Raw genomic sequence first — 25,754 nt, forward strand, 5'->3', positions numbered from 1 at the left:
AGAGCTAAAAACAGCAAGAATGTGCATTTTGTATATACTCAGTCAGTACTGGATTGGAGATACTGAGGATAAAATGTCTTTACAGGAATTGGTAGGACAAGATGACCACTAGAGTCCTTCTCTCCCTTAAATAGTCAGATAATAAATTTGAAACTGGGAGCTCCTCTTCTTAAAAAATTCAGTGTGGAAAGCATTGTGGACATCTTCTTCAGCCTGCATTGGGACTGGATAGTTATTAATTTTTCATTAATTTCTGCAGCATATCTTCTATGTTATACAAGAGGTAGCCAGAAGAGGCACCCAGAAATAATCATTTTTGGAGACTCTGAAGGAAATAGAAGGTCCTTGCAGAGATGTGCAAAGTCTTAATTGATATAAGAACAATCTTAAGTTCTCTCCAGCTTTGCATTTCACTTATTTTTTTTTCATCTAATTCCTTAGGTACAAACAAAAACCCCATGAAGTGAAAAAAGGAAAATCATATTATCCTTACATCCTGTATTTAAAATGTATTATTATTACTATTAATATTGTTGTTATTATTATTATGCTTTTTAGGGCCATACCCAGAGCATATGGAAGTTCCCAAGCTAGGGGTCAAATCATAGCTGCAGCTGTCAGCCTACACCATAGCAACAGCAATGGGGGATCTGAGCCATGTCTGTGACCTACACCACAACTCATGGCAATTCTGGATCCTTAACCCACTGAGCAAAGCCAGGGATTGAATCCACATCTTCATGAATACTAGCCAGATTTGATTATGCTACACCACAACAGGAACTTGGGCTTCATTGGCAGCATAATGGAGTTTCCAAGACTAGGGGTCAAATTGGAGCTGTAGCTGCTAGCCTATACCACAGTTCATGCAACACCAGACCCTCAAACCAATGATCAAGGCCAGGGGTTGAACCCACATCCTCATAGATACTAGTTGGGTTTGTTAACCACTGAGCCACGATGGGAACTCCTAAATTGAACATAATCTTAAACAAAGATAACTACCAGAGATTTGAGACTAACAAGCCAAACACAGGGCAAGAGATAATGATTATTAAGAGCCTTTTTAGAACTATAAATCTGGAAGAAGAAAAGGAGAAAGGTACTTAGTGACAGGTACTTTGCTATCTCCCTTAATCTTTGCAATAGTCTTGAGAAGAACACATTACTATGTCCGCTTTACATAAAAGAACATTATGGCCCCACAAAGTCAAACAACTTATCCAAGCCCACACAATTATACAGATAACTGGACTAGAAACTTTTATGACTTAAACAATCAGTGATACATTTGACCCAACTGTGTGTGTGCTGTTGAAAAATGTTTTAATTATGAAGTCTTAACAGAAAATCCAGTCTTCCCAAGCATTTTCCGAATGGCCAGCTGCACATCTTTGTTCCTGAGGCTGTACACCATAGGGTTTAGCAGGGGGGTGATGATGGTATAAGTCACTGTCACCAGCCTGTCTTTGCCTGATGTATATTTGGCTGAGGGTCTCAGGTAGACAAAGGAAGCACAGCCATAATGGACGATGACCACAATAAGATGAGAGGCACAGGTGGAGAACGCTTTTCGCTTGCCTTCAGCTGATGATATCTTCAGGATAGCAGAGGCAATAAATCCATAAGAGATGCAGATGCAGATCAAGGGCACGACGAGCACCAAGACCCCACCGATGAAGATGACCAGTTCATTAATGTAGGTTTCAGCACAGGCAAGGCGGATGACTGGTGAAATATCACAAAAGTAATGGTTGACCCTATTGGAACCACAGAAAGGGAGGCTAAAGACCAAAGACGTTCCCAACAGAGATATTAAGAAACCAATAACAATACATGTTGCTGCTAGTTGTCTACATACCCTCCAGCTCATGAGAATGGGGTAGTGCAAAGGTTGACAGATGGCAGCATAGCGATCATAACCCATCACTCCCAGAAGCAGACAATTGGTGACAGCAAAACCAAGGAAGAAGTACATCTGGGAAGCACAGCTCACAAAGGAGAGTGTCCTGAGTACAGAGAGCAGATTGACAAGCATCTTGGGCAGGATAACAATTGTGTAGAAGGTCTCAGAGGTAGAAAGGACACACAAAAAGAAGTACATGGGTGTGTGGAGGCTGTGATCCAAGCGGATGACTGAGATGATGGTGATGTTTCCACTCAGGATGATCAAATAGAGGCAGAGAAAGATGACAAAGAGGACCAGCTGCAGGTCCCCAAGACTGGAGAAACCCAACAGGAAGAACTCAGTAACACAGGAGGAATTGGCCATGAAGAGTTGATCCCATGGAATAAAGTCAACATGGTCAAGTCTAGAGGCCTTTGGAAGTGAGAAGTCAAGATTTACCCTTCATAAAGTAGCCAGTCTGGTTTGAAAGAGAAACAACAGGCATGAGAGAGCAGAAAGAGGATTTCCAATTAACCAAAAATTATTCTAAATTAATATGCAACTGAAGGGCTAACTTTGTGCTGATTTTAGCAGTGAATCTGGGGAGAAGTTTTCACATGAAATGCAAAGAGAAATGATCTATTAAAAATTACTGTCATCCTAAAAATTATGTTTAATTCTACTGTATGTTACATATGAAAATTATTAAGAGTAAATCCTAAGAATTCTCATCATTAGAAAAAATATTATTTTTAATATTTCTCTATTTCTTAAATTTTGTTCCTACGTGAGATGATGGGTGCTTGCTAAACTTATTGTGATAATCACTTCATGATGTATGTAAATCAAATCATTTTGCCATATACCTTAAACATATACAGTGTTGCATGTCAATTATGGCTCAAAAAAACTGGAAAAAATAAAGCGTTTCTTTTCTATCATTTTATCATTTTCTTTTCTTATTATCAAGTGGTTTTCTCAATTACCTCACTACCTAAACTTTTAAAAATTTAATAGCACTTTATTATTGGTCTTAAAGTCCTTTACAATTAACAAAATTTCTATTATTGTTTGTTTTTTTGCTTAGACAAAGATTTAGTAAAATTTTGAAATGGAATTAGAATTAAACTTTAGTTCATATTTTGATATCTTGGTATTGCCTTAACACTGAACTTTATAAATAAGAAATACACACTGTGCTTTTGACTGGAACAAGATTCCTCTAGTATTCTTTTGGAGATAACATCCCTACTTTTCCCACTCTCTGGTCTCCCTTATTTGAGTATTTTCTTTTATAAAATCATCCTCAGAAAGAACACTGACTAGTTATCCCAAGAAAGGCCACATTACTCAATGACTATTCTGTGCCCCCCAACCAACCAACCTCTGCAATATATCATCTACTTTTTCAAACTCATCCTTGGAACCTATGTGGGAATGGAATTTCAAGAATACATTTACTGTGGAAAATGTTGACTGCATTTAATCCAGTCTGAGATGCTGCATAAAATAATTGGTAAAGAGGATACAGTGTCCTGAATTTGAAAAGGAAGATATTACATGTTCAAAAAAAGCTTTGGGATAAAATGAAAAAGATAGAAAAAGAAAAGGATGTAACTAAACTGCCTTCTCAGCAAGTGGGAAAGAGTAAAGTGACTTTTAAATATTTTGCTCAATACCTCTCTATCACCTATAGAGTAAAGCCAATTTCTCAAGCTGGTAAAAGAGGCAACTTATTCTATCCCATTTACGTTTACAAATATATTCTCTAAATTTAAATCACACAGGAATTGCACTAAAAATGTACAGTTTTCTGTATATGCCTTTGTATTTCAAGACTTCATGCTGAGAAAAAGTGATGGGAGAAGAGAGATAAAGAATCTCAGCCTCAAATGTCCTTTAACTTTCATCTGTGGCTCACTCATTCTTCACACTTTTTAAAGTCACCAGTTATGAACATTCTGTAATATGCCTAGGGAGAATTCGTTGTTTCTAGTATATGTAAAGCTTATTTCATGTGTCTTCATCAAAATATTCAATATGTTATATCCAATTATTTTCTCTGTTTGTCTCTCCAATAGATTTGAGAGCCTCAAGGATAAAGACTACCCCTTATTCCCTGTGTATCTTGAAAACATAACCCAATATTTAAGTAAATGTAATATATGGTATGTAAGTGTTTTATGAATAAATGAAACAGTCCTTTAATGAATTAATAATGATCTTAGTTAGTTCACTTTATAGCAGCCTGGTCCCCTTTGTACTACCATATGTCTTCTAAGTAAAAATACTTTCTATGTTCTCTGTATGTTCCATATGCTGTATAAATTTTGGTCTCCGTTCTCTCTAATAATTACCCCCTATGAAGAAGATCAAAACGTTTCCTGTGTTGATGCCTTCCTCTTGATCTTGGTCTTTATCTTTATTCTTACATTTTCCACCATCCAGTTGCCCTTTCTATCATGATCACATTTCCTATTTTCCACTACCAATAACTAAGAGAAAACAGACAACCGGCTCCAGGGAAAATCCCAACATTTTTAAATTTGACATACAAATAAGTGACTGGATTCTCCCTGCTCATCTCAATAAAGAAATAAAAGTGCTTAAATAAAAATTAAAAGTTTACATTCTTTCAAATCAGAGTTTAGAGCCCAGGGACATGAAGGTTTCTTTATTCTCAGATACATACTGGAAAGTTCTATAAAGGTTTCTAGGTGAAATCTGCCAAAAGTATATCCCCTGCCATAATGTCCCAGGGTTCTTCTTTTATTTTCTACAAACTCTGGGCCAGTGTAAGAAAACTACCTGCATCGTTTCACACAGAAGTATCACCTGTGCCTTGGATAGTTTCGCTATTTCCTCAATGAGTATCACCAATGGTCTTTTCTTTTTACATTAGCCATGGCCTCAACGCTTTGGTTGTTATTAAGATCTATTTCTATTGGGATCTAATTACCACACTGCACCCAATACTTGTCCATAATCTCCCCAGTTAGTAAGTAAAACTATGTTAATACACTATGAGAATTTGTTGGCCAAAGAGAAGGACCTTTCTAAAATACTGTGGAGATTTGTTGGCTTCCTCTTATAAATTCTCTGGGGACTTTTTAGAGAGGTAGAGGTTTTCTTGTCCTACTTGTTAAAATAGACAATGCATCGCCTTCTTTGAGTAACCCTACCTAATGACTAATTTTTATTATCAATGTGGAGAAAAATATCCATTTCACATTCTCATTTGTGAAACCTAGAAGAGGGGAAGAAATATTTGAAAAAAATAGAGGACAGATTATTAGAATGACAGAGGCAGCATAAGCCTTTCAAACACATGGGAAACTCATTTGTTCCTGGAACATAATGTGAGCACGACTGATATTTGTTCAATAAATCAAGAAAAAAATAGGGTTGTGGGGTAAGATGTAATAGTGTTTTTCCATAGGTTTTAGCTGAGGCTTCTCTCTTAGAAGAACTACCTCCTAATTTCACATTGCATATTTATTCTGTCTGCCACTGAGTCCAGACATTTGGGGCTAGAAAACAGAAATACTAGACACTCATAGGTGTCTGTCTTAGGGGCTCATGTGACTTGCTCTTTACAAGTTGTATCAGAGATACCGCAAGATGGAAGATGAGGAGAAAATGCCAAAGTATTAAGCAAGAATTTGATGATTAGGCCTCAGTGGCTTCTCTCTCCTTCAGTTATGTCATAAATTGGGACTATGGCTAGATGTTCAGGAAATATTTCAGTGAGAAGATTCATCAGCAGGCTACATCTTTCCCCTGAATCTGTTAGGTTGAGTGACTACCCTGATTTATGGTACCAATATATTGAAGCAAAAAAGATGCTATATTGGTTTATAAACTCTGGTCTGTAGAGTCTGTCAGTTTCTTTTTTTTTTTTTTGTCAGCCACACTTGAGGCATATGGAGGGTTCCAGGCTAGGGGTTGAATTGGAGCTGTAGCCGCCCACATACACCAGAGCCACGGCATCGTGGGATCCCAGCCATGTCTGTGACCTACACCACAGCTCACATCAATGCCAGATCCTTAACACACTGAGCGAGGCCAGGGACTGAACCCCCATCGTCACGGATGCTAGTCAGGTTCATTAACCACTGAGCCATGATAGGAACTCCAAGTCTGTCAGTTTCTATTTCCTAACTCTTGGAACATCAATTTTTGTGTGCTAGATACCATGCTTTTTTTTAAATTGATGTATATTTGATTTACAATATTAGTTTCAGATGTTCAACATAGTGTTCAATATTATTATGGATTATACTCCATATATAGTTATTATAAAATATTGGCTACAGTCCCTGTCCTGTACTATATATACTGGTAGCTTATTCATTTATTTATTTATTATTTATTTAGGTAGTTTTCATTTGGCCATTTGATGTTTTTGTTTTTATCTCTCATATTTTTTAATTGTAATCAATTGTTATTTCCACAATACATTTTTTTCCTACTGTACAGCATGGTGACCCAGTCACACATACATGTATACATTCTTTTTTCTCACACTATCATGCTCCATCATAAATGACTAGACATAGATCCCAGTACTACACAGCAGGATCTCATTGCTAATCCATTCCAAAGGCAATAGTCTGCATCTATTAACCCCAAGCTCCCAATCCACACCACTGCCTCTCCCTCCTCCTTGGCAACCACAAGTCTATTCTCCAAATCCATGATTTTCTTTTCTGTGGAAAGGTTCATTTGTGCCATACATTACATTCCAGGTATAAGTCCATGGACAGATTATTGGATTAGGAAGATGTGGTATATATACACAATGGAATACTACTCAGCCATAAAAAAGAACAAAATAACACCATTTGCAGGAACATGGACGGAACTAGAGAATATCATACTGAGTGAAGTAAGTTATTTATTTTATACACAGTAAATTGTACCTCTTAATCTTCTATCTCCATCTTGCCCATCCTGCCTTCCCTCTCCTCACCGGTAATCACCAGTTTTTTCTCTATATCTGTGAATCTCTCTGTTTTGTTATATTCATTTTTTTTCTAAGTTTCCATATAAACATAACATATAGTATTTGTCTTTCTCTGACAATTTCATTAAGCATAATAACCTTCAGGTCCATTCACATTGTTGCAAGTGGCAAAATTTTATTCTTTTTGTGGCTGAGTAATACAGTCCACTGTGTGTGTGTGTGTGTGTGTATCACATCACACTGTTGATAGTCTGGTAAAAGAGAAACATATGAACATAACTGCATGAACATGTAACTCAGTAAGAATTCAGTACAGTAAGAACTCAGTAAGTGGTATAAAAGAGGGCTATAGCTATGATGTTTTGGAGAAAGGAAATCAGGATATATCTCATGAAATAGGTAAAAATGGAAAGATGCTTTTATGGAGACAGGGTTATACATTGGATAAAAGAAGTTGGCCCTTTTTATTGAGAAATTATTTGTTTTCTAGGCCAACAAAAACCCACATCCTTGAGAATTCCACCTTAGAAGAACTAAGCAGAAGGGTCTGATGTCCAATGCAGTGAATTAGGTTTACCTTTTACTGCACTTTTATGTAACTATGTAATTAAGAACGTAAGTACTATGTAAGAGCAGCCATGTGCTGCTGGTGCAGGCCTGAAAGGCAGAAAAAAAAATAGGATAGGACAGTTTTGGTATAGTAAGTTACTTTACAGTTACTTTGGAAGAAATTCATATTATAGAGTAATTTTTGTATATATGTCTCTTTTAGTCCCTAGCTACAATTATTTAGGGCATCAGGATCCATTATTTGAGTCCTTCTTTGAAATCTTTAAGTGCTATTAGAGCACATAACAAGTCTTCAAAAATTTTTAGTAAAAGAAGGATAAATTAATAATGATTTGCCCTTCTAGTCTGAGCTTAGAATTTACTATGGCTCAATTCTATCTCCAACCCTCAATAAATATAGCCATAAACATATATGAAAAAAAAAGATGATAAACCTGAGTAGAGGCTTGGGAGACATTTTATATTAAATTCAATACAGATGTATTGATTTAGATTATAAATTATGACTATTTATTTCATGTGTCTCTTCTTTTGAACAAACATAATTTCAATGAAATAAGAAAACATTTTTTTAAGCTGATTCAAACCGATGAGACCAAAAGTGAGTCAATGAGACTCACTATCTGCATTTATGTGCAGGTAAATATTTTCTTAAGTGACCAAATTATCCAAAACACCTTTCACTTTTACTTTCCTTAGGCATCATCATCTCTCCTTACAGATAAATGTGAAGTCCATCACTGCTGGATCAAAAAGTGCTCTGTTACAGAGCAATTGAATTCTGATATGCAAACTACCCTTAGAAGAAGTATTGTATATGGCTCATGGAATATGAAAAGCATTGAAAACTGAGGTCTAAATTTTCAGTAATCTTTTCTGTAGTAAAAAGCAAAGAGTCATAGACTACTTTTAGTTCTCTAGCAACAATATACAACAGCCTACTAACTTGGAAAAACAAGAATACTTTTTAACTGTGTAGAATCACATTAAGCAAAATATTATCTTACCTGAAATTTATTCTATTTACTGAACATTTAACTGCTTCTCAAGTTTTACTAAGTACAAATAAAAAATCCCGGAGTTCCCATTGTGGTTCAGTGGTTAACGAATCCGACTAGGAACCATGAGGTTGTGGGTTTGATCCCTGGCCTTGCTCAGTGGGTTAAGGATCCAGCATTGCCATGAGCTGTGGTGTAGGTTGCAGACGCAGCTTGGATCCCAAGTTGTTGTGGCTCTGGTGTAGGCCAGTGGCTACAGCTCCAATTAAACTCCTAGCCTGGGAACCTCCATGTGTCGTGGGAGTGGCCCTAGAAATGGCAAAAAGACAAAAAAAATTTTTTAAATTTAAAAAATTAAAAATCCCAAATTATTTTTTATTCTATGTATAATAAATTTTGAATGTGAGAAATCTTTGATAAAGAATTAGGAAACAGAAAACAGCCCAAAGCAACAAGGTATAAAATATGCTGAAACATAAAGGAAAGGCAGAATAAACCTAGACTTTAAAAATAATCAAAACATGCAAATATTTAATAGAGTTCAGCAAATGACAGCTCTACCAGAAAACACAGAAAAAGAAAATAACAAGCAGAAACAACCTTCATACAGAAGAAAATACTATCAAAACTAATCCATATTAAATTAAATTAAAGAAAGAAATGCCTTTAAAAATTAAAGAGAAAGTGATAGGGATAGAAGAAATGCAAAGTAGATCAAAAATGCACAGTATTGGAGTCCCTAAAACAAACTCACATTTTAAAACTATTTAAAAAAACTTCCCTGAAATTAAAAAAAAACTTTATATATAAATATTCAAATGAGGAGTTATCTTGTGGCACAGTGGTTTAAGGATCCAAAGATCCCAAGGATCCAGCATGGTCACTCCAGCAACTTGTGGGCTGTAGTGTGGTCTTGATCCCTTACTTGGGAAATTCCACATGCTGCATGTATGGCCAAAAAAAATTTTTTTTTCAAATTATTTGTCATGTTTTCACTCTATTCATATTTATGACTATCCAAATGTTCATCAACTTTGATCAAAAACACTCAAATCCATCACATTCCCTAGTCAAACTGTTGTATTTATTTAAATATGACAGAAAAATATCTGTGCCTTTGTAGAAAAAAACTATCACTAACAATAAAAACAAAATCATGTGGAAATCATACTTCTTGGCAACAATATGCAATGCCTGAAATTGTTGAAGTTTTCAAGAAATTCAAGGAAGAAGAGTCTACCAAGGATTTTCATTCATAAACATACTGTCCTTGAATACCAAAGACATAGAAAAATAGTTTTTAAAATGCTAACACTCCAGGAATTTTAAAATCCCTGGCTTCTCTTGATGAAGTCACTAGATGAAGAAATTCATTCACCAAGGAAAGTCTGGTAAGACTTTCAGCCAAAGGACAAGAAGTGAACATTGAATAAACATACCTAACTGTAGATCCAACACACACAGAAGTGGGGAAAAAAAAGTAGAAGCATGATATGTAAAAGTTATGTACTTAAGTAACAAATTTAAAAAATAAGAAGAGACTGATGAGAGAAATGATGAAATAGGAAAAGCTTAATTGTTGCTACATCATTAACAGATGATACTCTATGGCTATCATTTAAAACTGATTAACCAAATACTGAATGCCTAAGAAAAAGAGACTAAAGATTTCTAAAAAATCTGATACACTCTCAAAACACAACTCAATTTTATGCATAAGACACATCTACAGTGAAATGTCTCAGAAAGACAAAAAACAAAACAAAACACAGCAAATTATGCCCAGCACCAAAAAACCCATCTTGTGATCTTGATATTTGGCAATTCAAAATTCAAAGAACATTGCTTGAACAACACAAAAAGGTAAAAATTACAGTTTTAATTCTAACAGCTGCAATTATGAAATTACAATTTATATGAATTTATGCCCTCCCCCAAAACACAGCTGCCACCTTCATAAGTAAGAAATTATAAAATATAACATAAAATTGACTAACAACAGGTAATTTTCATAAACCACCATGTTCAAAACACATCAGGAAAAAAAATATAAACTATGAATTAGTAGACCTGAACTATAAATTAGTAAATTATATCAGAGTTATCCATTTAACTTTATATCCTAATAAAAGATGCATGATTTCTTTTCAAGGCACATGAAATATGTATGACTCTCTTTTAAGTTATAACAAAAACTTAGAACCAATGTCACAAAGTAAAAATAATGCAAGCAATATTTCCAAATACCAATAATAAATTATCAATAGATACTGATGTAAAATGGCTCTCCCACATGAGAATTTTAAAATACTATCAATATTGTTGGGTCCAAGGAAATACAAAGAGAAATGAAATAAATGTTATTATTATTATTAGAGAAAATGGTATCAATTATACTCCATATTAGAATGGGTGGGTTAAATTTAAAGCAGTGATGAGAGAAAATTTCATAGCTTAACTATATATATAAATTTAAATTTTAGAAATAAAAGTACTTATAAAACATCAGATAGTTAAAAATGAAACAACCAATTAAAGGGAAATACAAAGGAAAATAATACAAGTAACAATTAAATAATGACGTTAAAAAAGAGAAACACTTGAATACATACACACAAGTGTACCTATATTAGCTCTTCAAAAATATAAACAAAACATACAAATTACTACTACTTTATATAGAGAAAAATAAAAGAAAGCACAAATATACATAGTATGAAATGACAAAATAATTTCAAAGACATCCTCAGATGTTGTAATGGAAAATTTTGTACACATTTTTACCAAGAATTCTGAAAGTCTAGACTAAACAGTAATTTTATAGAAAGAAAAATCCCAGATATTAGACAATAAGAATAAAGTGACTATAAAGGCCGATTTTCTTAGATGAAATAGAGGATGTCATCATATAGTTATCCCTCAAATAAGGCACTACACTTATATTATTGCACAGAGAATTTTAACAAACTTACAAATATGAAATGATCTCAATGCTACCTAATCGGTTTCTGACATAGAATAGTATTTCAATAAATACTTCTTTAATAGAAAAGTTCCACTTAAACCTTTAAGTAATGCACTGTTCTGAAACTCTGATAATGTCATAAAAAATGCAAAAAAAAATTGAAGAATTTGAAAAAATATATCACTGAATGGAAAAATTGAAACAGGGAGTTCCCATTGTGGTGCAGTGGAAAGGAATCCAACTAGTATCCATGAGGATGTGGGTTTGATCCCTTGGCCTTGCTCAGTGGGCTGGGGATCTGGTGTTGCTGTGAGCTGTGATGGAGGTTGCAGATGTGGCTTGGATCCTGTGTTGCTGTGGCTATAGCTTAGGCCAGCAGCTGTAGGTCTGATTTGACCCCTAGCCCGGGAACATCCATATGTTGAGGGTGCCTCCCTAAAAAAGAAAAGGAAAACTGAAACAATTTATATGTATATTATGTATGTATATTATATATATAATGCATGACTGAGTCACTTTACAACAGAAATTGGCATAATACTGTAAGTCAACCATATTTTAATTTAAAAATATTTTGAAATTGAAAAGCTAAGCATAATGAAAGATTATCATAGAATAATAAATAACCAACAATTTTACTGTGTAAAATAAAATATTTATTTGCAAGGAAAGCGCAAACAAAAATATTAGGAAATAAACAATAAATTAGGAATTACTCAAAAATGACCAAAATGTTAATAAAAAGTTACTATAAACTGACAGATAAAATAAGAAAAATTCTAAAGTAGAAAAAGGATATAGTCATGCAATTTATAAAAAAGGAATAAAATTTTGCTTCAGCTAATTTAAAATATACTGTACTGTACATTAAAAAAAAATCAAGCAGAAGCCATAACTCTCCCAGACTTCAGACAATATTACAAATCTATAGTAATGAAGACAGTGTGTTACTGGTACAAGAACAGACATACAGAACAATGGAACAGAATAGAGAGCCCAGAAATAAACCCAGACACTTATGGTCAATTAATCTTTGACAAAGGAGGCAAGAATATAAAATGGGAAAAAGTCTCTTCAGCAAGTGCTACTGGGAAAACTGAACAGCTGCCTGTACATCACTGAAAGTAGAACACACCCGGGCACCATGCAAAAAATAAACTTAAAATGTCTTAAAGACTTAGACATAAGACAAGACACCATAAAACTACTAGAAGAGAACATATGCAAAACATTATCTAATATCAACCGCACAAATGTTTTCTTAGGTCAGTCTCCCAAGGCAATAGAAATAAAAACAAAAGTGAATCAATGGGACCTAATCAAACTTACAAGCACTTGCACAGCAAAGGAAACCATAAAAAATAACGCAAAAAGACAACCTATGGATGTGAGAAAATAGTTGCAAACAATGAATAAATATTTGTTGAAATAATAAGAGATATAATCAAAATAGATTCTGGGTGTTATGGGAACACAAGGAAGGTAGAGCCTAATACCATTGTCAAGGTATGTCAGGGAGACAGGGAAGTCTTTAGAGAGAAACTGAGGGTGTAAAGTTATATTGACATATCAGATGAAATAAGGAAATTAAAAGAGGGGCGTTATTCCAGAGAAGCAGCAGTACATGAGAAAACATGGCAGAATACAGGATCATGTCACTTTGAGGACTATCAAGTAATAGATTAGCTTCAGAGTGTACAACTAGGTACATATGAAAAATGGATAATGATAATGTTAAAAATAATGACAGAGGTAGGCAGGGACCAGATGAATCCCTGCACATAGAATTCTTGTCTTCTTCTATGCAAGAATGAAGTTTTCTATGAAGAACTTTTCTCTGAATTTTCTGGCCATTAGGGAACTCTTACTCTTCATCCTATTAATATTAACTCAATCCCTTTGCTTAAGTTACTTGAGATACTTCAGCAATTATTCAATGTTAGCAGCTGTCTTAAAGAGAATAAATGGGCATGATGTTCAAGGAATAAATTTGGGGGCTATGACAGGATACTATAGGAAGGTCATTAAATATACATGGACGGAGACTCCATAATAAGGTGTCAATCTCAAACAAGGAAAGGACAAAACAATCCCAAGTAAAGACAAATATATTTCAATATGTAAACAGAGGGAGAGAAGAAAGGGAGATCAGAAACCAAAAATGGGCCACTAAGGTTTGCTGCAGAATACAGGGGACCAGAGTTTCCTGCTGTCTTCAGGAAAGGGAAAACTGATTATAAGAGGGGTAGGAATAGATAGTCAAATTTCTTCTTCTGTTCCTTTGAATTAGGCAGCTTGGGTGCACCATTGCTCTCATCAACAGATGTATTTGTTTTGAATAATAAATCTTTACAACAGTGAAATATGGTGAAATTTTTTCTAGAACTGAGTACCCTTTTCACACATAGACTTCTCAGGGTTTCACTAATGGCAGAAAGCCAGAATGTCTTAACTTCTCTGAACATCATTCTCCTCATGTGAAAAAAATGACTTTACATCACAGTGTGTTCTATCTTTAAACAAGAAAATGTTTGAAAGCATATATTTTACTTGGCACATGAAAGGCATTATCATTACCAGAATAGTTAAAAATTGGTTATTTAATTAACAGGATACAAAGTCTGGACTATTGCTCTTTGAAGGGCTGATTTAAACTCCTTATTTCTCAGACTGTAAATCATTGGATTGAACAGTGGAGTGAGGATGGTGTAAGATACAGATATTAAGGTGTCTTGACTTGAGGAGTAATTGGATTTGGGTCTTAGGTAAATGAAAGAGGCACAACCATAGTGAACAGTTACCACAATGAGATGGGAGGCACAGGTAGAGAAGGCCTTGTATCTTCCAACAGATGATGGGATTTTTAGAATGGCAGAGATGATGTGGATATAGGATACTAGTATAAGTAACAGTGGAATAACTAATGCAAATACACCAAGCATGAATATGACCAATTGACTGAGGTGAGAGTGATGGGAAGCCAACTTAAGGACAGGAGAGATGTCACAGAAGAAGTGATGGAGATGGTTGGAGGAATGGAAAGGTAGATGAAATATCAGGGAGGTAGTGACCAGTGAGACAGTGAAGCCTCCTGCACAGGCAGCAGCCACAAGTCCCACACATACCCCATAACCCATGAGCACTGTGTAGCGCAGAGGGTTACAGATGGCCACGTAGCGATCATAGCCCATGGCTGCCAGCAGGAAGGAGTGAGAACAGCCTAGGAAGAGGAAGGTAAACATCTGGATGGCACAGCCCAGGAAGGAGATGGTCTTCTTCTGGGCCAGCAGGTCAACCAGCATCTTGGGTACAATGACAAAGGTGTAGCAAGTCTCAGAACAGGAGAGGACACCGAGGAAGAAGTACATGGGGGTATGGAGGGCTTTGTCCAGCACAATGGTGGAAATGATGATGGCATTAGTGCCCAGAGTGAACAGGTAGACAAGCAGGAAAATAAAGAAGAGCAGCTGCTGCAGCCCAGCCAGAGAGGAGAAGCCAAGGAAGACAAACTCTCTCACTGTGGTCTCATTGACCCACTCCATGGTCACTGCTATGTAGGAGAAGCCTACACAGAGAGAGGCCAGGATTCAAGGAGAAATACATGGGGAACTCAGCCCAAAGTCTGCAGGTGGCAGGCCTTTCCAGGTATTTGGTGGAACTCATTCATTCCCTCTAAAAAAAAAATCTGCTAAAAAAAAAAAAGAATTAAGGTTAAATATGAAACAAAATAACTGATAACTATTTAGGAGTTTTTTTCCTAAGACTAAGGACATATCATCTCTCTAGCCAAGAAATAAGAAATCATCTAATAGCCTTCCCTTGAATCTTATATATGGATTATTTTTATTTTCTTGTACACTGCAAGCCTGAGAAAGTAGATCTCCAAAAGTAAAAAACATGCTGTTTCAGCTATCTGAACTTGATTAAAAAGTGAAATGAAAGAATGGGTAATGCTCAGACACAGCATGCGAACTTCAGTTTATCTAAACATAAAATGGAACAGGAGAGGAAAAATTAGATAATCGCTGAGAAAAATCATGAAGGTATTTGTGTTTATGGACAACTTACTAAATACTAATATGTACCGTAAGAATATCATATGCCTTTTGTCGAATATTCATTACAATAATTTTATGTCATTAGCTAAAACAGTAAGGAAAAAAACAGCTTTAGTGTTCAGACCAATTAGAAATATCACTGGAAGTTCTGAGCACTGAGCCAAGAGTGGAACAGAATACAACATAAAAGAAAACTTTCCCCTATTTTTAGAAAGAGAAGAATTATAAGACTCTTAGAATCTCATTAACTTTGATGCCTTTTTATTACACTCCAGTTTTCCCATTCTGAGGTGCCTCAGAGAAACTCAGAAAAATAGTTTTGCAAAAATAAACGGGAGCTTGTCTTACAGAGTGACCAAGCATGAGACAATTGGTCAGTTTCCTAGGTTACACTCCCTGACACAAATCATATGCTTTATATCTTTTGTATGTGGTTATATCAATAATATTCCTTTTTAATATTCTGCCACTAAACACAGTTCACAAACTGCCTGAAAAATCTTACTTCTAGATATACAGATGGCCAACAAACACATGAAAAAATGCTCAACATCGCTGGTTATAAGAGAAATGCAAATCAAAACTACCATGAGATACCACCTCACACCAGTCAGAATGGCCATCATTAATAAATCCACAAATAACAAGTGCTGGAGGGGCTGTGGAGAAAAGGGAACCCTCCTGCACTGCTGGTGGGAATGTAAACTGGTACAGCCACTTTGGAGAACAGTACGGAGGTACCTTAGAAATCTATCCATAGAACTTCCATATGACCCCCACAATCCCACTCTTGGGCATCTATCCGGACAAAACTCTACTTAAAAGAGGCACGTGCACCCGCATGTTCATTGCAGCACTCTTCACAATAGCCAGGACATGGAAACAACCCAAATGTCCATCGACAGATGATTGGATTCGGAAGATGTGGTATACATACACAATGGAATACTACTCCGCCGTAAAAAAGAATGACATAATGCCATTTGCAGCAACATGGATGGAACTAGAGAATCTCCTACTGAGTGAAATGAGCCAGAAAGACAAATACCATATGATATCACTTATAACTGGAATCTAATATCCAGCACAAATGAACATCTCAGAAAAGAAAATCATGGACTTGGAGAAGAGACTTGTGGCTGCCTGATGGGAGAGGGAGGGAGTGGGAGGGATCAGGAGCTTGGGCTTATCAGACACAACTTAGAATAGATTTACAAGGAGATTCAGCTGAATAGCATTGAGAACTTTGTCTAGATACTCATGTTGCAACAGAAGAAAGGCTGGGGGAAAAATGTAATTGTAATGTATACATGTAAGGATAACCTGACCCCCTTGCTGTACAGTGGGAAAATTAAAAAATAATAATAATAATAATAATAATAATAATAACTAAAAAAAAATCTTACTTGTAAAGTTATTTTTAGGGCTTATACCAGAAAATTTTTTCATGGGTATATTTCCTAACTGCCTAAGCCTCAGAAGTAAAGACAATGTTCTCTGGAAATAAAATCATTTAGTATTCATTTGTTCTTTATTAATTATTAGAAATTGATCCTAAACTTGGTAGGTACAATTATTTGAAGTTAATATTAGGATACACATGCTTATTTTAAAGTTCTTTAACACAAATAATAGGAATTTTTCATTCTGCAACTATAAAGATATTGCTATTACATATAAAATAAAGAATGGACACACCATGTTTGTTTCCATTATATACATATGTATATGTATGTTTTCTATATGATGAAAGGCAAACTAATGAGGCAATTTCCTTACAGAACACCTCTACCTGGACAAAGGAATTTCCATCTATTTCAAAACACTAAGGGAAATCTAAATTTATGATCATTACTTGTCCTTTTCTGATCACTTTCTCGATATTTTTCTTTATCTCCTTTGAATGAATCCACCTCTAATTCCAACTATATATTCATTCCATTGAGTATGAATTATAAAGTAAACCACAGAAGCTAGAATAGTCTAATTCTGGAGGAATGCCTCTATGCAACCAATACCAAAAAATTACTTGGATTATTTCTCACTCAGGTGTATGAGGACACTGATTTCAGATTACTGGATTTTTTGCATGATATTAATATAACTTCACAGTTTAACTTAATTGTGTGATTTATATATTTTCCCTTTTCAGGATGTCTAGAGACCCAGTAGCAGAGTTTTCTGAGAAGGTGGCCCCCACCTGCTCAAGGACACATCAAAGACAACCATAATGTATTATATCAGTACTATGGGTAGAAAGATATTAGAGCAGAAGGATAAAAAAGATCTTCTAGCCAAAATCCCTCAGGATATAAAATTAAGGTAAAAAATCCCTCCATTTGGAGTGAGAAGATCGACATTTTAGGTCTAGCTTTTTATGCCTTCAGGCAAGGTACTTAACTCAGATATTCAGTTTCATTTTAAAGTTAAAGGTGCGAGGGTAAGCACGAACTATAATAAACTGTAAGGATGCATGGGAAATACTTAAACAGAGACCCCCCTGTATACTATTTTGCAGAAGAAGTTTTGACTTAGGTTAAGTTTTGAATACTAACCCTTAAGAAAGTTTTCAACTCAGAGAGTCCAAAATTCTCCAGTTATGTGATCTGAAAAGTCCCTTTATGATAGTCTGGAACCTAGGGATGGAAACCAGGTTATGATCCTTGGAGATAATACTGCTACACCTTATTTTTCTGACTCTTTAGATACTCCAAGGAATTTCATATGAATTAATTTATTCCTTTTTGTTTGTTTGTTTGTTTTTGCTTTTGCTTTTTAGGTCTGCACCTGTGGCATAAGGAAATTCCCAGGCTAGGGGTAGAATCAGAACAGCAGCTCCTGGCCTACCCTCAACCACATCAACATCAGGTCCAATCTGCCTCTGGAACATATATGGCAGCTCATGGTAACACCAGATCCTTAGCCCACTGAGTGAGGCAGGGATTGAACCTGCATCCTCATTGATACTGGTCAGGTTTGCAACCTGCTGAGACACAATGGGAACTCCTAATTTAATTTAAATAGTGACTCAAAACTTGAGGGTACTGGCTCCCTCTAAAAAGTGGCACAGCTGCAGATTTTCAGTTGCAAGATTTTAAGTTATTCAAATGTTTTTCTTAGGAAAAGCATCCATCTATTAACTAAGAGTAATTATGTATGCAGCCTCAGATATTAAAGAAGTAGAGTTTTTATATTTTTAGATAGACATGAAAATCCTGAATGCCTAATTAAAACGTATATTAAGTATCAGATTTCAGTTATAGCTAAAAACAGGCATCTGGAGTACACAGCAGAGAGACAAGTACAGATTTAGTAAGTATATGTTTCACTTCATCTGTGAGGCAACAAATTCAAAAAGAAAAAAGAAAAGAATGTAAAGAAAATCTAGCCAGAAGCAAATATGACCCAGTCTGATCATTAAGAAAAATTCAGAGAATTATATGGACCATGTCTAATCACTTTTATTACTTGAAGTTAAAACAACCCCTAGTTTTCCTTTTTAATCTTGCCACTTGTCAGAAGGCTGTCACTGACCTCCTAAGGGGTTTTCAAGGGGAGATATTCACAAGCACTACCCTCACTCAAGTCTAGACCCCACGGAGCCCTAGACTGCATCAATGCTCCCACGGTTAAGTACCTACATTGTTTTCCTCCTTTCAATTCAGATACAAGCAGCTCTTACAGGATTTGGGATCCTTTGACAAGTAGATTCTAAGCTGAAAATCAGAACCTGAAGGAGTATCAGCAGAAGTGAGTCTGCCTTGAGATAGATGCTCTCATCTGCAACAATGGAGGTACCCTCTCCTATCTATCAGGACTTTGAGCTTCTCCAGCCAAAGTTGGTGTCTTTAGAAGCTCTGGTGACCAACTCAGGGTATGGTTATTAGAAACATGTACTGTGATTGTTGGACTCCTGAGGCTTGATCTACTGCCCTGGAGGCATATGGGGTTAATTAGAGGCCAAGTTTATTTTGGAAAAATAAGGTCACAAGTTTCTCAAAGGTAGCCTTTGTTGAGGAACGTGGGGAGTAGGAGCCATAAGCATAATTAGTCCACATCTTCATTGGAAGTTGATCTGTTATGGATTCTGAAGGAGAAATCACCAGAATTAAGACTCTAATATAAAGACTAAGTGGGAATTTTTCACTGAATTTTACGTCAGGAAATCAGTGTGTTTGTCCGCTGATTCTCAACTTTAGTGTTTATGAGTCAAAAAAGGGCTTAATTGCAATGTTTTCTTCTTGGATTCTTGTCCATAGAAGTTCTAATTAGGAACATTGGTGTGTTCTGCAAAAACCTAATTTTCTTAACAAGTATCTTAAATCTAGTTGAGCTCTTAATAAATTGCTTATTATTTTACAGATGAATTTTATTAGAATAACTATATATAAAGTTGTCTATTTCATCCACACTAATACAAAATCAATATAATCACAACTCAAACCCAAGCGTGAATTCTGAAAGCAACATGACAATACAAATTTCCAAAGTTTACATGGAATAATAAGACATTTTTGAAAAAGTGCAATTGACGGAGTTCACTCTTCCCAGTGGTAAGATGCCTTAGTAATAAAAAGGGCATGCAACTGGAACATGGAAGAGTTAAATAGTACAAAGAAGCAGAAAGGAGAGCTCAGAAATTGATCTCTGTATATTTGGGAATTTGATCTCTGAAAGAAGTTGCCTCACAAGTCAGTAAGAATACTGAGAAATAACACTTGGAAACCTGGCTCCCTCTGTGTACCCATCACTCAGAAGGTGTCCTAATAGAAAATTAGGTGGCTTACTGAAAGCTCAGTCAGAGCACTACCTGTATGGCAACACATAATGGAACCCCATATGTCTACACAAGGCACTGTATACTCTGATCTAGCAAGCAATATATTTTGTCTATTCTCCGAAAACAAAAAGATGTAACCTGGGAATCAGTATAAGAGGAGATGGAAATAATTCCTTTCATGATTACCCCTAATGATGTACATAATTTTGACCCTCATAGTTTAGGGATGTTACCTTTCAAAGAAGTTTTGCTTCTGTCAGTAAGCACAGAAGCAGAAATTGAGATTTGCCCTTTGTTACTTCAGTCTACATTGTTCTATTGTACAAATAATCCACAGACAAGAAAGAGATCTTTACACTAAATAAGGTAATTAATCCTATTTTTTATGATTGCTACAGAATTGATTTTACTTTTCTGAAAATATTTTGCTTCATACAAGAATTTAAACTTAAATTGTAGATCTGTAAGCTATGAATAGACCATAGAGGCATGGATTTAGTTCTGGGATCTCTATTCTATTCCATTGGTCTACATGCCTGATTTTGTCAATGGCATATTATTTTGATTAGTGTAGCTTTGTGATATATTTTGAAGTCAGAACTTGGGAAGCCACAAGCTTGTTCTTGTTGTTCAAGATTATTTGGTTATTCATTGTCTTTGGTGATTTATATGAATTTCAAGATTTTTTCTGTTTCTGTACATAATACCTATAGGACTACGATAGGATTACATTTAGACTGTAAATCACTTTGAGTACTGCAAACATTTTAAAAATATTAATTCTTCCAGTCCATGAACACTGGATATTTTCCCATTTATTTCTTTTTTCATTAATTTCCTTCCTAAACATTTTATAGTTTTCAATACACAAGTTTTTCTTATTGGCTTAGTTTGTTTTCTTAATTTCCTTTTTGAATAATTAATTATTTGTGTATAGAAAACATGGCTGATTTTGTGGGTTTATTTTTTATCTTACAAGTTTATTGAATTCGTTTATTTGTTCTAGCAGTTTTTCTGATGAGATTGTTAGTTTTCTACATATATGATTATATCATCTTCTAATAGTAATAATTTTACTTTTCCCTCTCTGACTTGAATGCCCTTTATTTATTTTTCTAGTCTAATTTTTCTGGCTAGGATTTCTAGTACTAGTTGAATAGGAGTGATAAGAGTGGGCCTCGGTCCCACTGTACCCAGTCTTAGAGAAAAAGCTTTCAATTTTCTCTTAATTATGATTTATCTGGGGACTTTTTGTATATACACTTTAATGCGTTAAGTTCTTCTATATCCATTTGGTGAGAGTTTTAATCATGATTGGATACTGAACTTTGTCAAATACTTTTTCTGCATCTATTGATTTGACTATGAATCTTATTTTATTAATGTGATGTAGCAAATTGATTGATTTGCCTTGTTCAACCATCCTTACATCTCAAGAATATCTCAATTTATAATAATGCATAATAAATTTAATGTGATCTTGTGTTTTGTTTACTAGTATTTTTTTGAGGATTTCTGCACCTATGTTCATCAGGGATGTTGGCCTGTAGTTTTTCTGTGGTGTCTTTATCTGGCTTTGGTATGTGGGTGATGTAGCCTCATAACTTGGGTATGAAAGTGTTCTTCTGTTTTTCAGAAGAGTTTAATAAGGATTGGTACTAATTCTTCTTTGCATGTTTGGTAGAATTCACTCACAAAGCTGTCTGGTCCTGGACTTTTCTTTGTTGGGAGAGATTTGATTACTGATAAATCTCTTTATCTGTTATTGGTCTAAAATTTATATTTCTTCTTGATATAATTTTGATAGATTATGTTCCTAAAAATTTGTTCATTTTTCTAAAGTATCCAGTTTGTAAGTACACAATTATTAATTATATTTCTTTATGTCCTTTTTACGATTCTGAGGCATACATTATAATGTCTCTTTTTACATTTTTTATTTTATTTTTTTGTCTTCTCTTTTTCCATACTTTAGCTAAGTTTATTGTTTATTTTGTTCAAAAAAAAAACAGCCTTTAGTTTTGTTGATCTTTATATTGTTTTTCTAGTTTTTACTTTTTGATTTCTTCTCTAAGCTTCATTATTTTACTTCTGTTACCTTCAGGTTAACAGTCAGTTAAGCAAGTGGTTTAATTTTTTGAGACTCATTTTTTTCTTCCACAAAATGACTGGATTTGATGAGATGAGTTTGAAATCACTTGCTGATTCAACCACTTTGTATGAATCTTCTGTGCAAATCAGAAGGCAAAGAATGAAACCAACCTACAAAAATAAATTTCTTCAGTTATTGAATTGAGATACTACTCATGTCACTACTCCTCATACCTTATGCTTTCCCCTCAGTTCCTGATTAATGTGCATAACCAGTTACTCATTTTTTATGTGTATTATTAGCTTTGTAGTACTGAAACACATTTGTGGTTTCCATGAGAGCATTTGACTTTTGTCATTTTTTTTCTGTTCTCAGTGTAGGATATCTTAATCTGATTCCCTGGGCTTATTTGAGAAATAGAACCAGAACATGATCAACAAATCCATCATTATAGGCTTCTCAAACCCTGGGACATCTGCAGATCTGTTTGTCATTTAAATTTTCCTCCTGGTCTGCCTGACCACTCTGATGGCTAGTCTCACCATCATGACTGTCATTTGGATCAGGCTTTGCACACCCCTATGTACTCTTTCTCTTTGTCCTCTCCTTCTCTGAAATCTGCTACACCTTGCTCATTGTACTAAAATGCTGAACTTGGTCATTGTACCAAAATGCTTTCTATAAGTCCAACTCTGTCTTTCTCTGGATATGCTACCCAGCAGTATTACTTTGTGGGTTCGGCTTGTACCAACCATTTTCTAATTGTTGGGATGGGCAATGATCACTACATTTGCCATCTGCAACTGTCTTACCTACACACTCATTGTCAGCTGAGCCACCTGCATGGAGTTGGTTTTTCACCTCAGCCCTCTGTGGTTTCCTGATCTCTGTGGTTGTCAACGTCCTGGTGTTTAGTATGCCCCTCCGTGCCTCCAATCGGATCAACCACTTTTTCTGTGACATTTCCCCTGTCATAAAACTGGGCTGCACAGACACCAACCAGAAGGAGATGGTTATCTTCTTCCTCAGCATCCTGGTACTGCTGGTTCCCTTTGTGCTGATCTTCATCTCCTATGTCTTCATTGTTTCCACCATCCTCAAGATCTCCTCAGGGGAGGTACAGCGTAAGGCCTTTGCCACCTGTGCCTCCCACCTGACAGTGGTCATCGTCCACTATGGCTGTGCTTCCTTCATCTACTTGAGGCCCACATCCCTGTACTCCTCAGATAAGGATCGGCTTGTGGCAGTGACCTATATGGTGATCATGCCACTACTCAACCCTCTTGTCTACACACTGAGAAATAAAGCAGGGAAGACTTCCCTGAGAAAGGTTCTCAGTAGATACTTATTTGCCAAAACTTTGTGCATGAGTTGATAAGTCTGGAAAGTTATATTCATGAAGGTTCCTGAATGGAAATTTAATTCTATAAACAAATAGATATTTTTGTCAAAAAAGAAATAAGTGCCTAAATTACCTGGATTATTTTTATTGGAGAGTCCTTCTGAGTGGCCAAGATGGTGTAGTAAGAAGACTCTGAGCGCAATTCCTCCCATAGGCACACCAAAACTGCAACTATATATAGACCAACTCTTGATGAGAAAGACCAGAAGGTTAGTAGAAAAGATCTTCTACAACTAAAGATAGAAAGAAGGAATCACAACCACAATGAGAGGGATAGGAAGGGCAGAGAAGTAATATAGTCACAACTGATAACACTGAGTGTGCAACCCACAAACAGGGGATAATTACAATTGCCTAGATTGTCCATAAGAAGTAAGGAGTCTGAGCCCCACATTGGCCTTCCCAGCCCAGGGGCCCTATAGCAGGAAGATGATCCTCAAGAATGTTTGGCTTTGAAGGTCAGCAAAGCTCCGTTTTGGGAAAGTCAGCAGGCTGTACAAAATAGAGATCCCACTCTTAAAGGATACACTCAAAATCTCACAAGCTCCAGGATCCTGGGCAGAAGCAGTCATTTGAAAGGAACCTCAGTCAGACCCACCTGATGATCTTGGAGAGCCTCCCAGGAGTTAGGAGGCAACTGGAGCTCATCCTGGGACATAGTAACAGGCAACAGCCATTTATAGAAACTCATTGTACCGTAAGGATGCTCATGCTGACAAGTGCCATTTTGGAATCCTCTCTCTAGTTTATGAGCACCAGGACTTGACTCCCACAAGTCTATCAACACCAGTACTGAGTTGCCTCAGGTCAACCATCTAGTCAGGCAGGGACTCAGCCCCATGAACCAGCAGGCTGATACCTTAGGAACCCATAAGCACCTGTCACCTCAAGACCTGTCCCTGAATACCAAATGGACATTAGAACTGAATGGTTAAGGTTAAGCAATAATTTTTTAGAATACTTTAAACAAATTATTATCTAGTGGAGGCAAAATTTATTTAAACAGCATACGAAAGCATTACCCAGAAAGTGGAAGATTGATAAATTATGCTTCATTAAAAATAAGGATTTCTGTTCGCTAAAGTCACCTTAATAGATCAAATTGCACTTTTCAGTCACACAGGATATTTGAAATACACATAACTAATTAAATACTGATTTCCAGAATGTTTATCATTTTCTGTGAGTCAGTAAGAAACAGAGATATGCCTCCTTTTTTAGTGTGCAAAATATTGAACAAGATTTTTTTTAAAGAGGAAATCCAATTGGCTGATTAACTTGTGGAAATGTGTTCAATATCATTATCATGAAAATGCAAGTAGAATTACATACACATAGCAGGATGTGCCACTTTGTGAATCCAAATATACATATTGATGTGTTTCTGTATATGTTAACTTTAATAAAATGTACTTAAAATTTAGTAAAAAATCAACTTGAAAGGCTAAATTGCTTATAGCAAAATTACCTATAATAAATACAAGTGACTAAATAAACTTCTATAACAGTTTTGGTTTCCTTTTGTAATCTATTTATGCTTGCCTTAATATTTTACATATTTTCTTCATAGTTTAACTCTTCTCAAATCTGTCATAAAGTGCAATAGAGTCATAAATGAAGATTATTTGGGTTGCAAATAAAAGACAATCCAACTCAAACTGACATTGGTAAAAAATACATCTGTTGGTTCATTTAGGAGGAAAAGTCCAGTGGTACAATGGTTTTGGCACCATATATGATACAGACTTCAAATAGTTATCCTCAGACAGTCAACTGGTTACATCTCATAGCTCTGCTTCTCCAGTCTTGGCTCCATTTTTAGTGTAAACTCAGTAGTCTTTGTCAACTTCAGTTCATAAAATCTAGACCAGAGGAAAAAAGAATTCTCTTCTGTGGATGTGAAAATGAACGCTGGGAGACTGAATCTTGTTTTCCTGTTTGAACAGACTTGGATCTCATGCCCATCCTGAACCAAACTCTACAGCCAAACATCACAGAGAGAATCCAGTGTCCTGACTGACTCAGTACACATCAT

General features: G+C 35.6%; 2 protein-coding genes and 1 pseudogene across 2 annotated transcripts; 1 reads left to right on the top strand and 2 right to left on the bottom strand.

Moving 5' to 3' along the window:
• Positions 1 to 1,330: 1,330 nt before the first annotated feature.
• On the bottom strand, positions 1,331 to 2,301 carry LOC125128867 (olfactory receptor 10R2-like). Its single transcript, XM_047783010.1, has one exon. It carries the CDS (start codon positions 2,270 to 2,272, stop codon positions 1,331 to 1,333), a length of 942 nt encoding a protein of 313 aa, XP_047638966.1. The 5' UTR covers positions 2,273 to 2,301.
• Positions 2,302 to 13,987: 11,686 nt separating this feature from the next.
• LOC125128868 (olfactory receptor 10K1) lies at positions 13,988 to 14,929 on the bottom strand. Its single transcript, XM_047783011.1, has one exon. The coding sequence runs from the start codon at positions 14,927 to 14,929 to the stop codon at positions 13,988 to 13,990; it is 942 nt and encodes a 313-aa protein (XP_047638967.1).
• A 4,304-nt stretch (positions 14,930 to 19,233) lies between these two features.
• LOC125128713 (olfactory receptor 10T2-like) lies at positions 19,234 to 23,692 on the top strand (annotated as a pseudogene).
• Positions 23,693 to 25,754: the final 2,062 nt, after the last annotated feature.

This window comes from Phacochoerus africanus, chromosome 6 (assembly GCF_016906955.1).
Source record: "Phacochoerus africanus isolate WHEZ1 chromosome 6, ROS_Pafr_v1, whole genome shotgun sequence".
NCBI lineage: Eukaryota > Metazoa > Chordata > Mammalia > Artiodactyla > Suidae > Phacochoerus > Phacochoerus africanus.

Excerpts from the sequence above, each read along its gene's own strand:
- LOC125128867 (XM_047783010.1), bottom strand. The coding sequence starts at position 2,272 with ATGGCCAATTCCTCCTGTGTTACTGAGTTCTTCCTGTTGGGTTTCTCC.
- LOC125128868 (XM_047783011.1), bottom strand. The coding sequence starts at position 14,929 with ATGGAGTGGGTCAATGAGACCACAGTGAGAGAGTTTGTCTTCCTTGGC.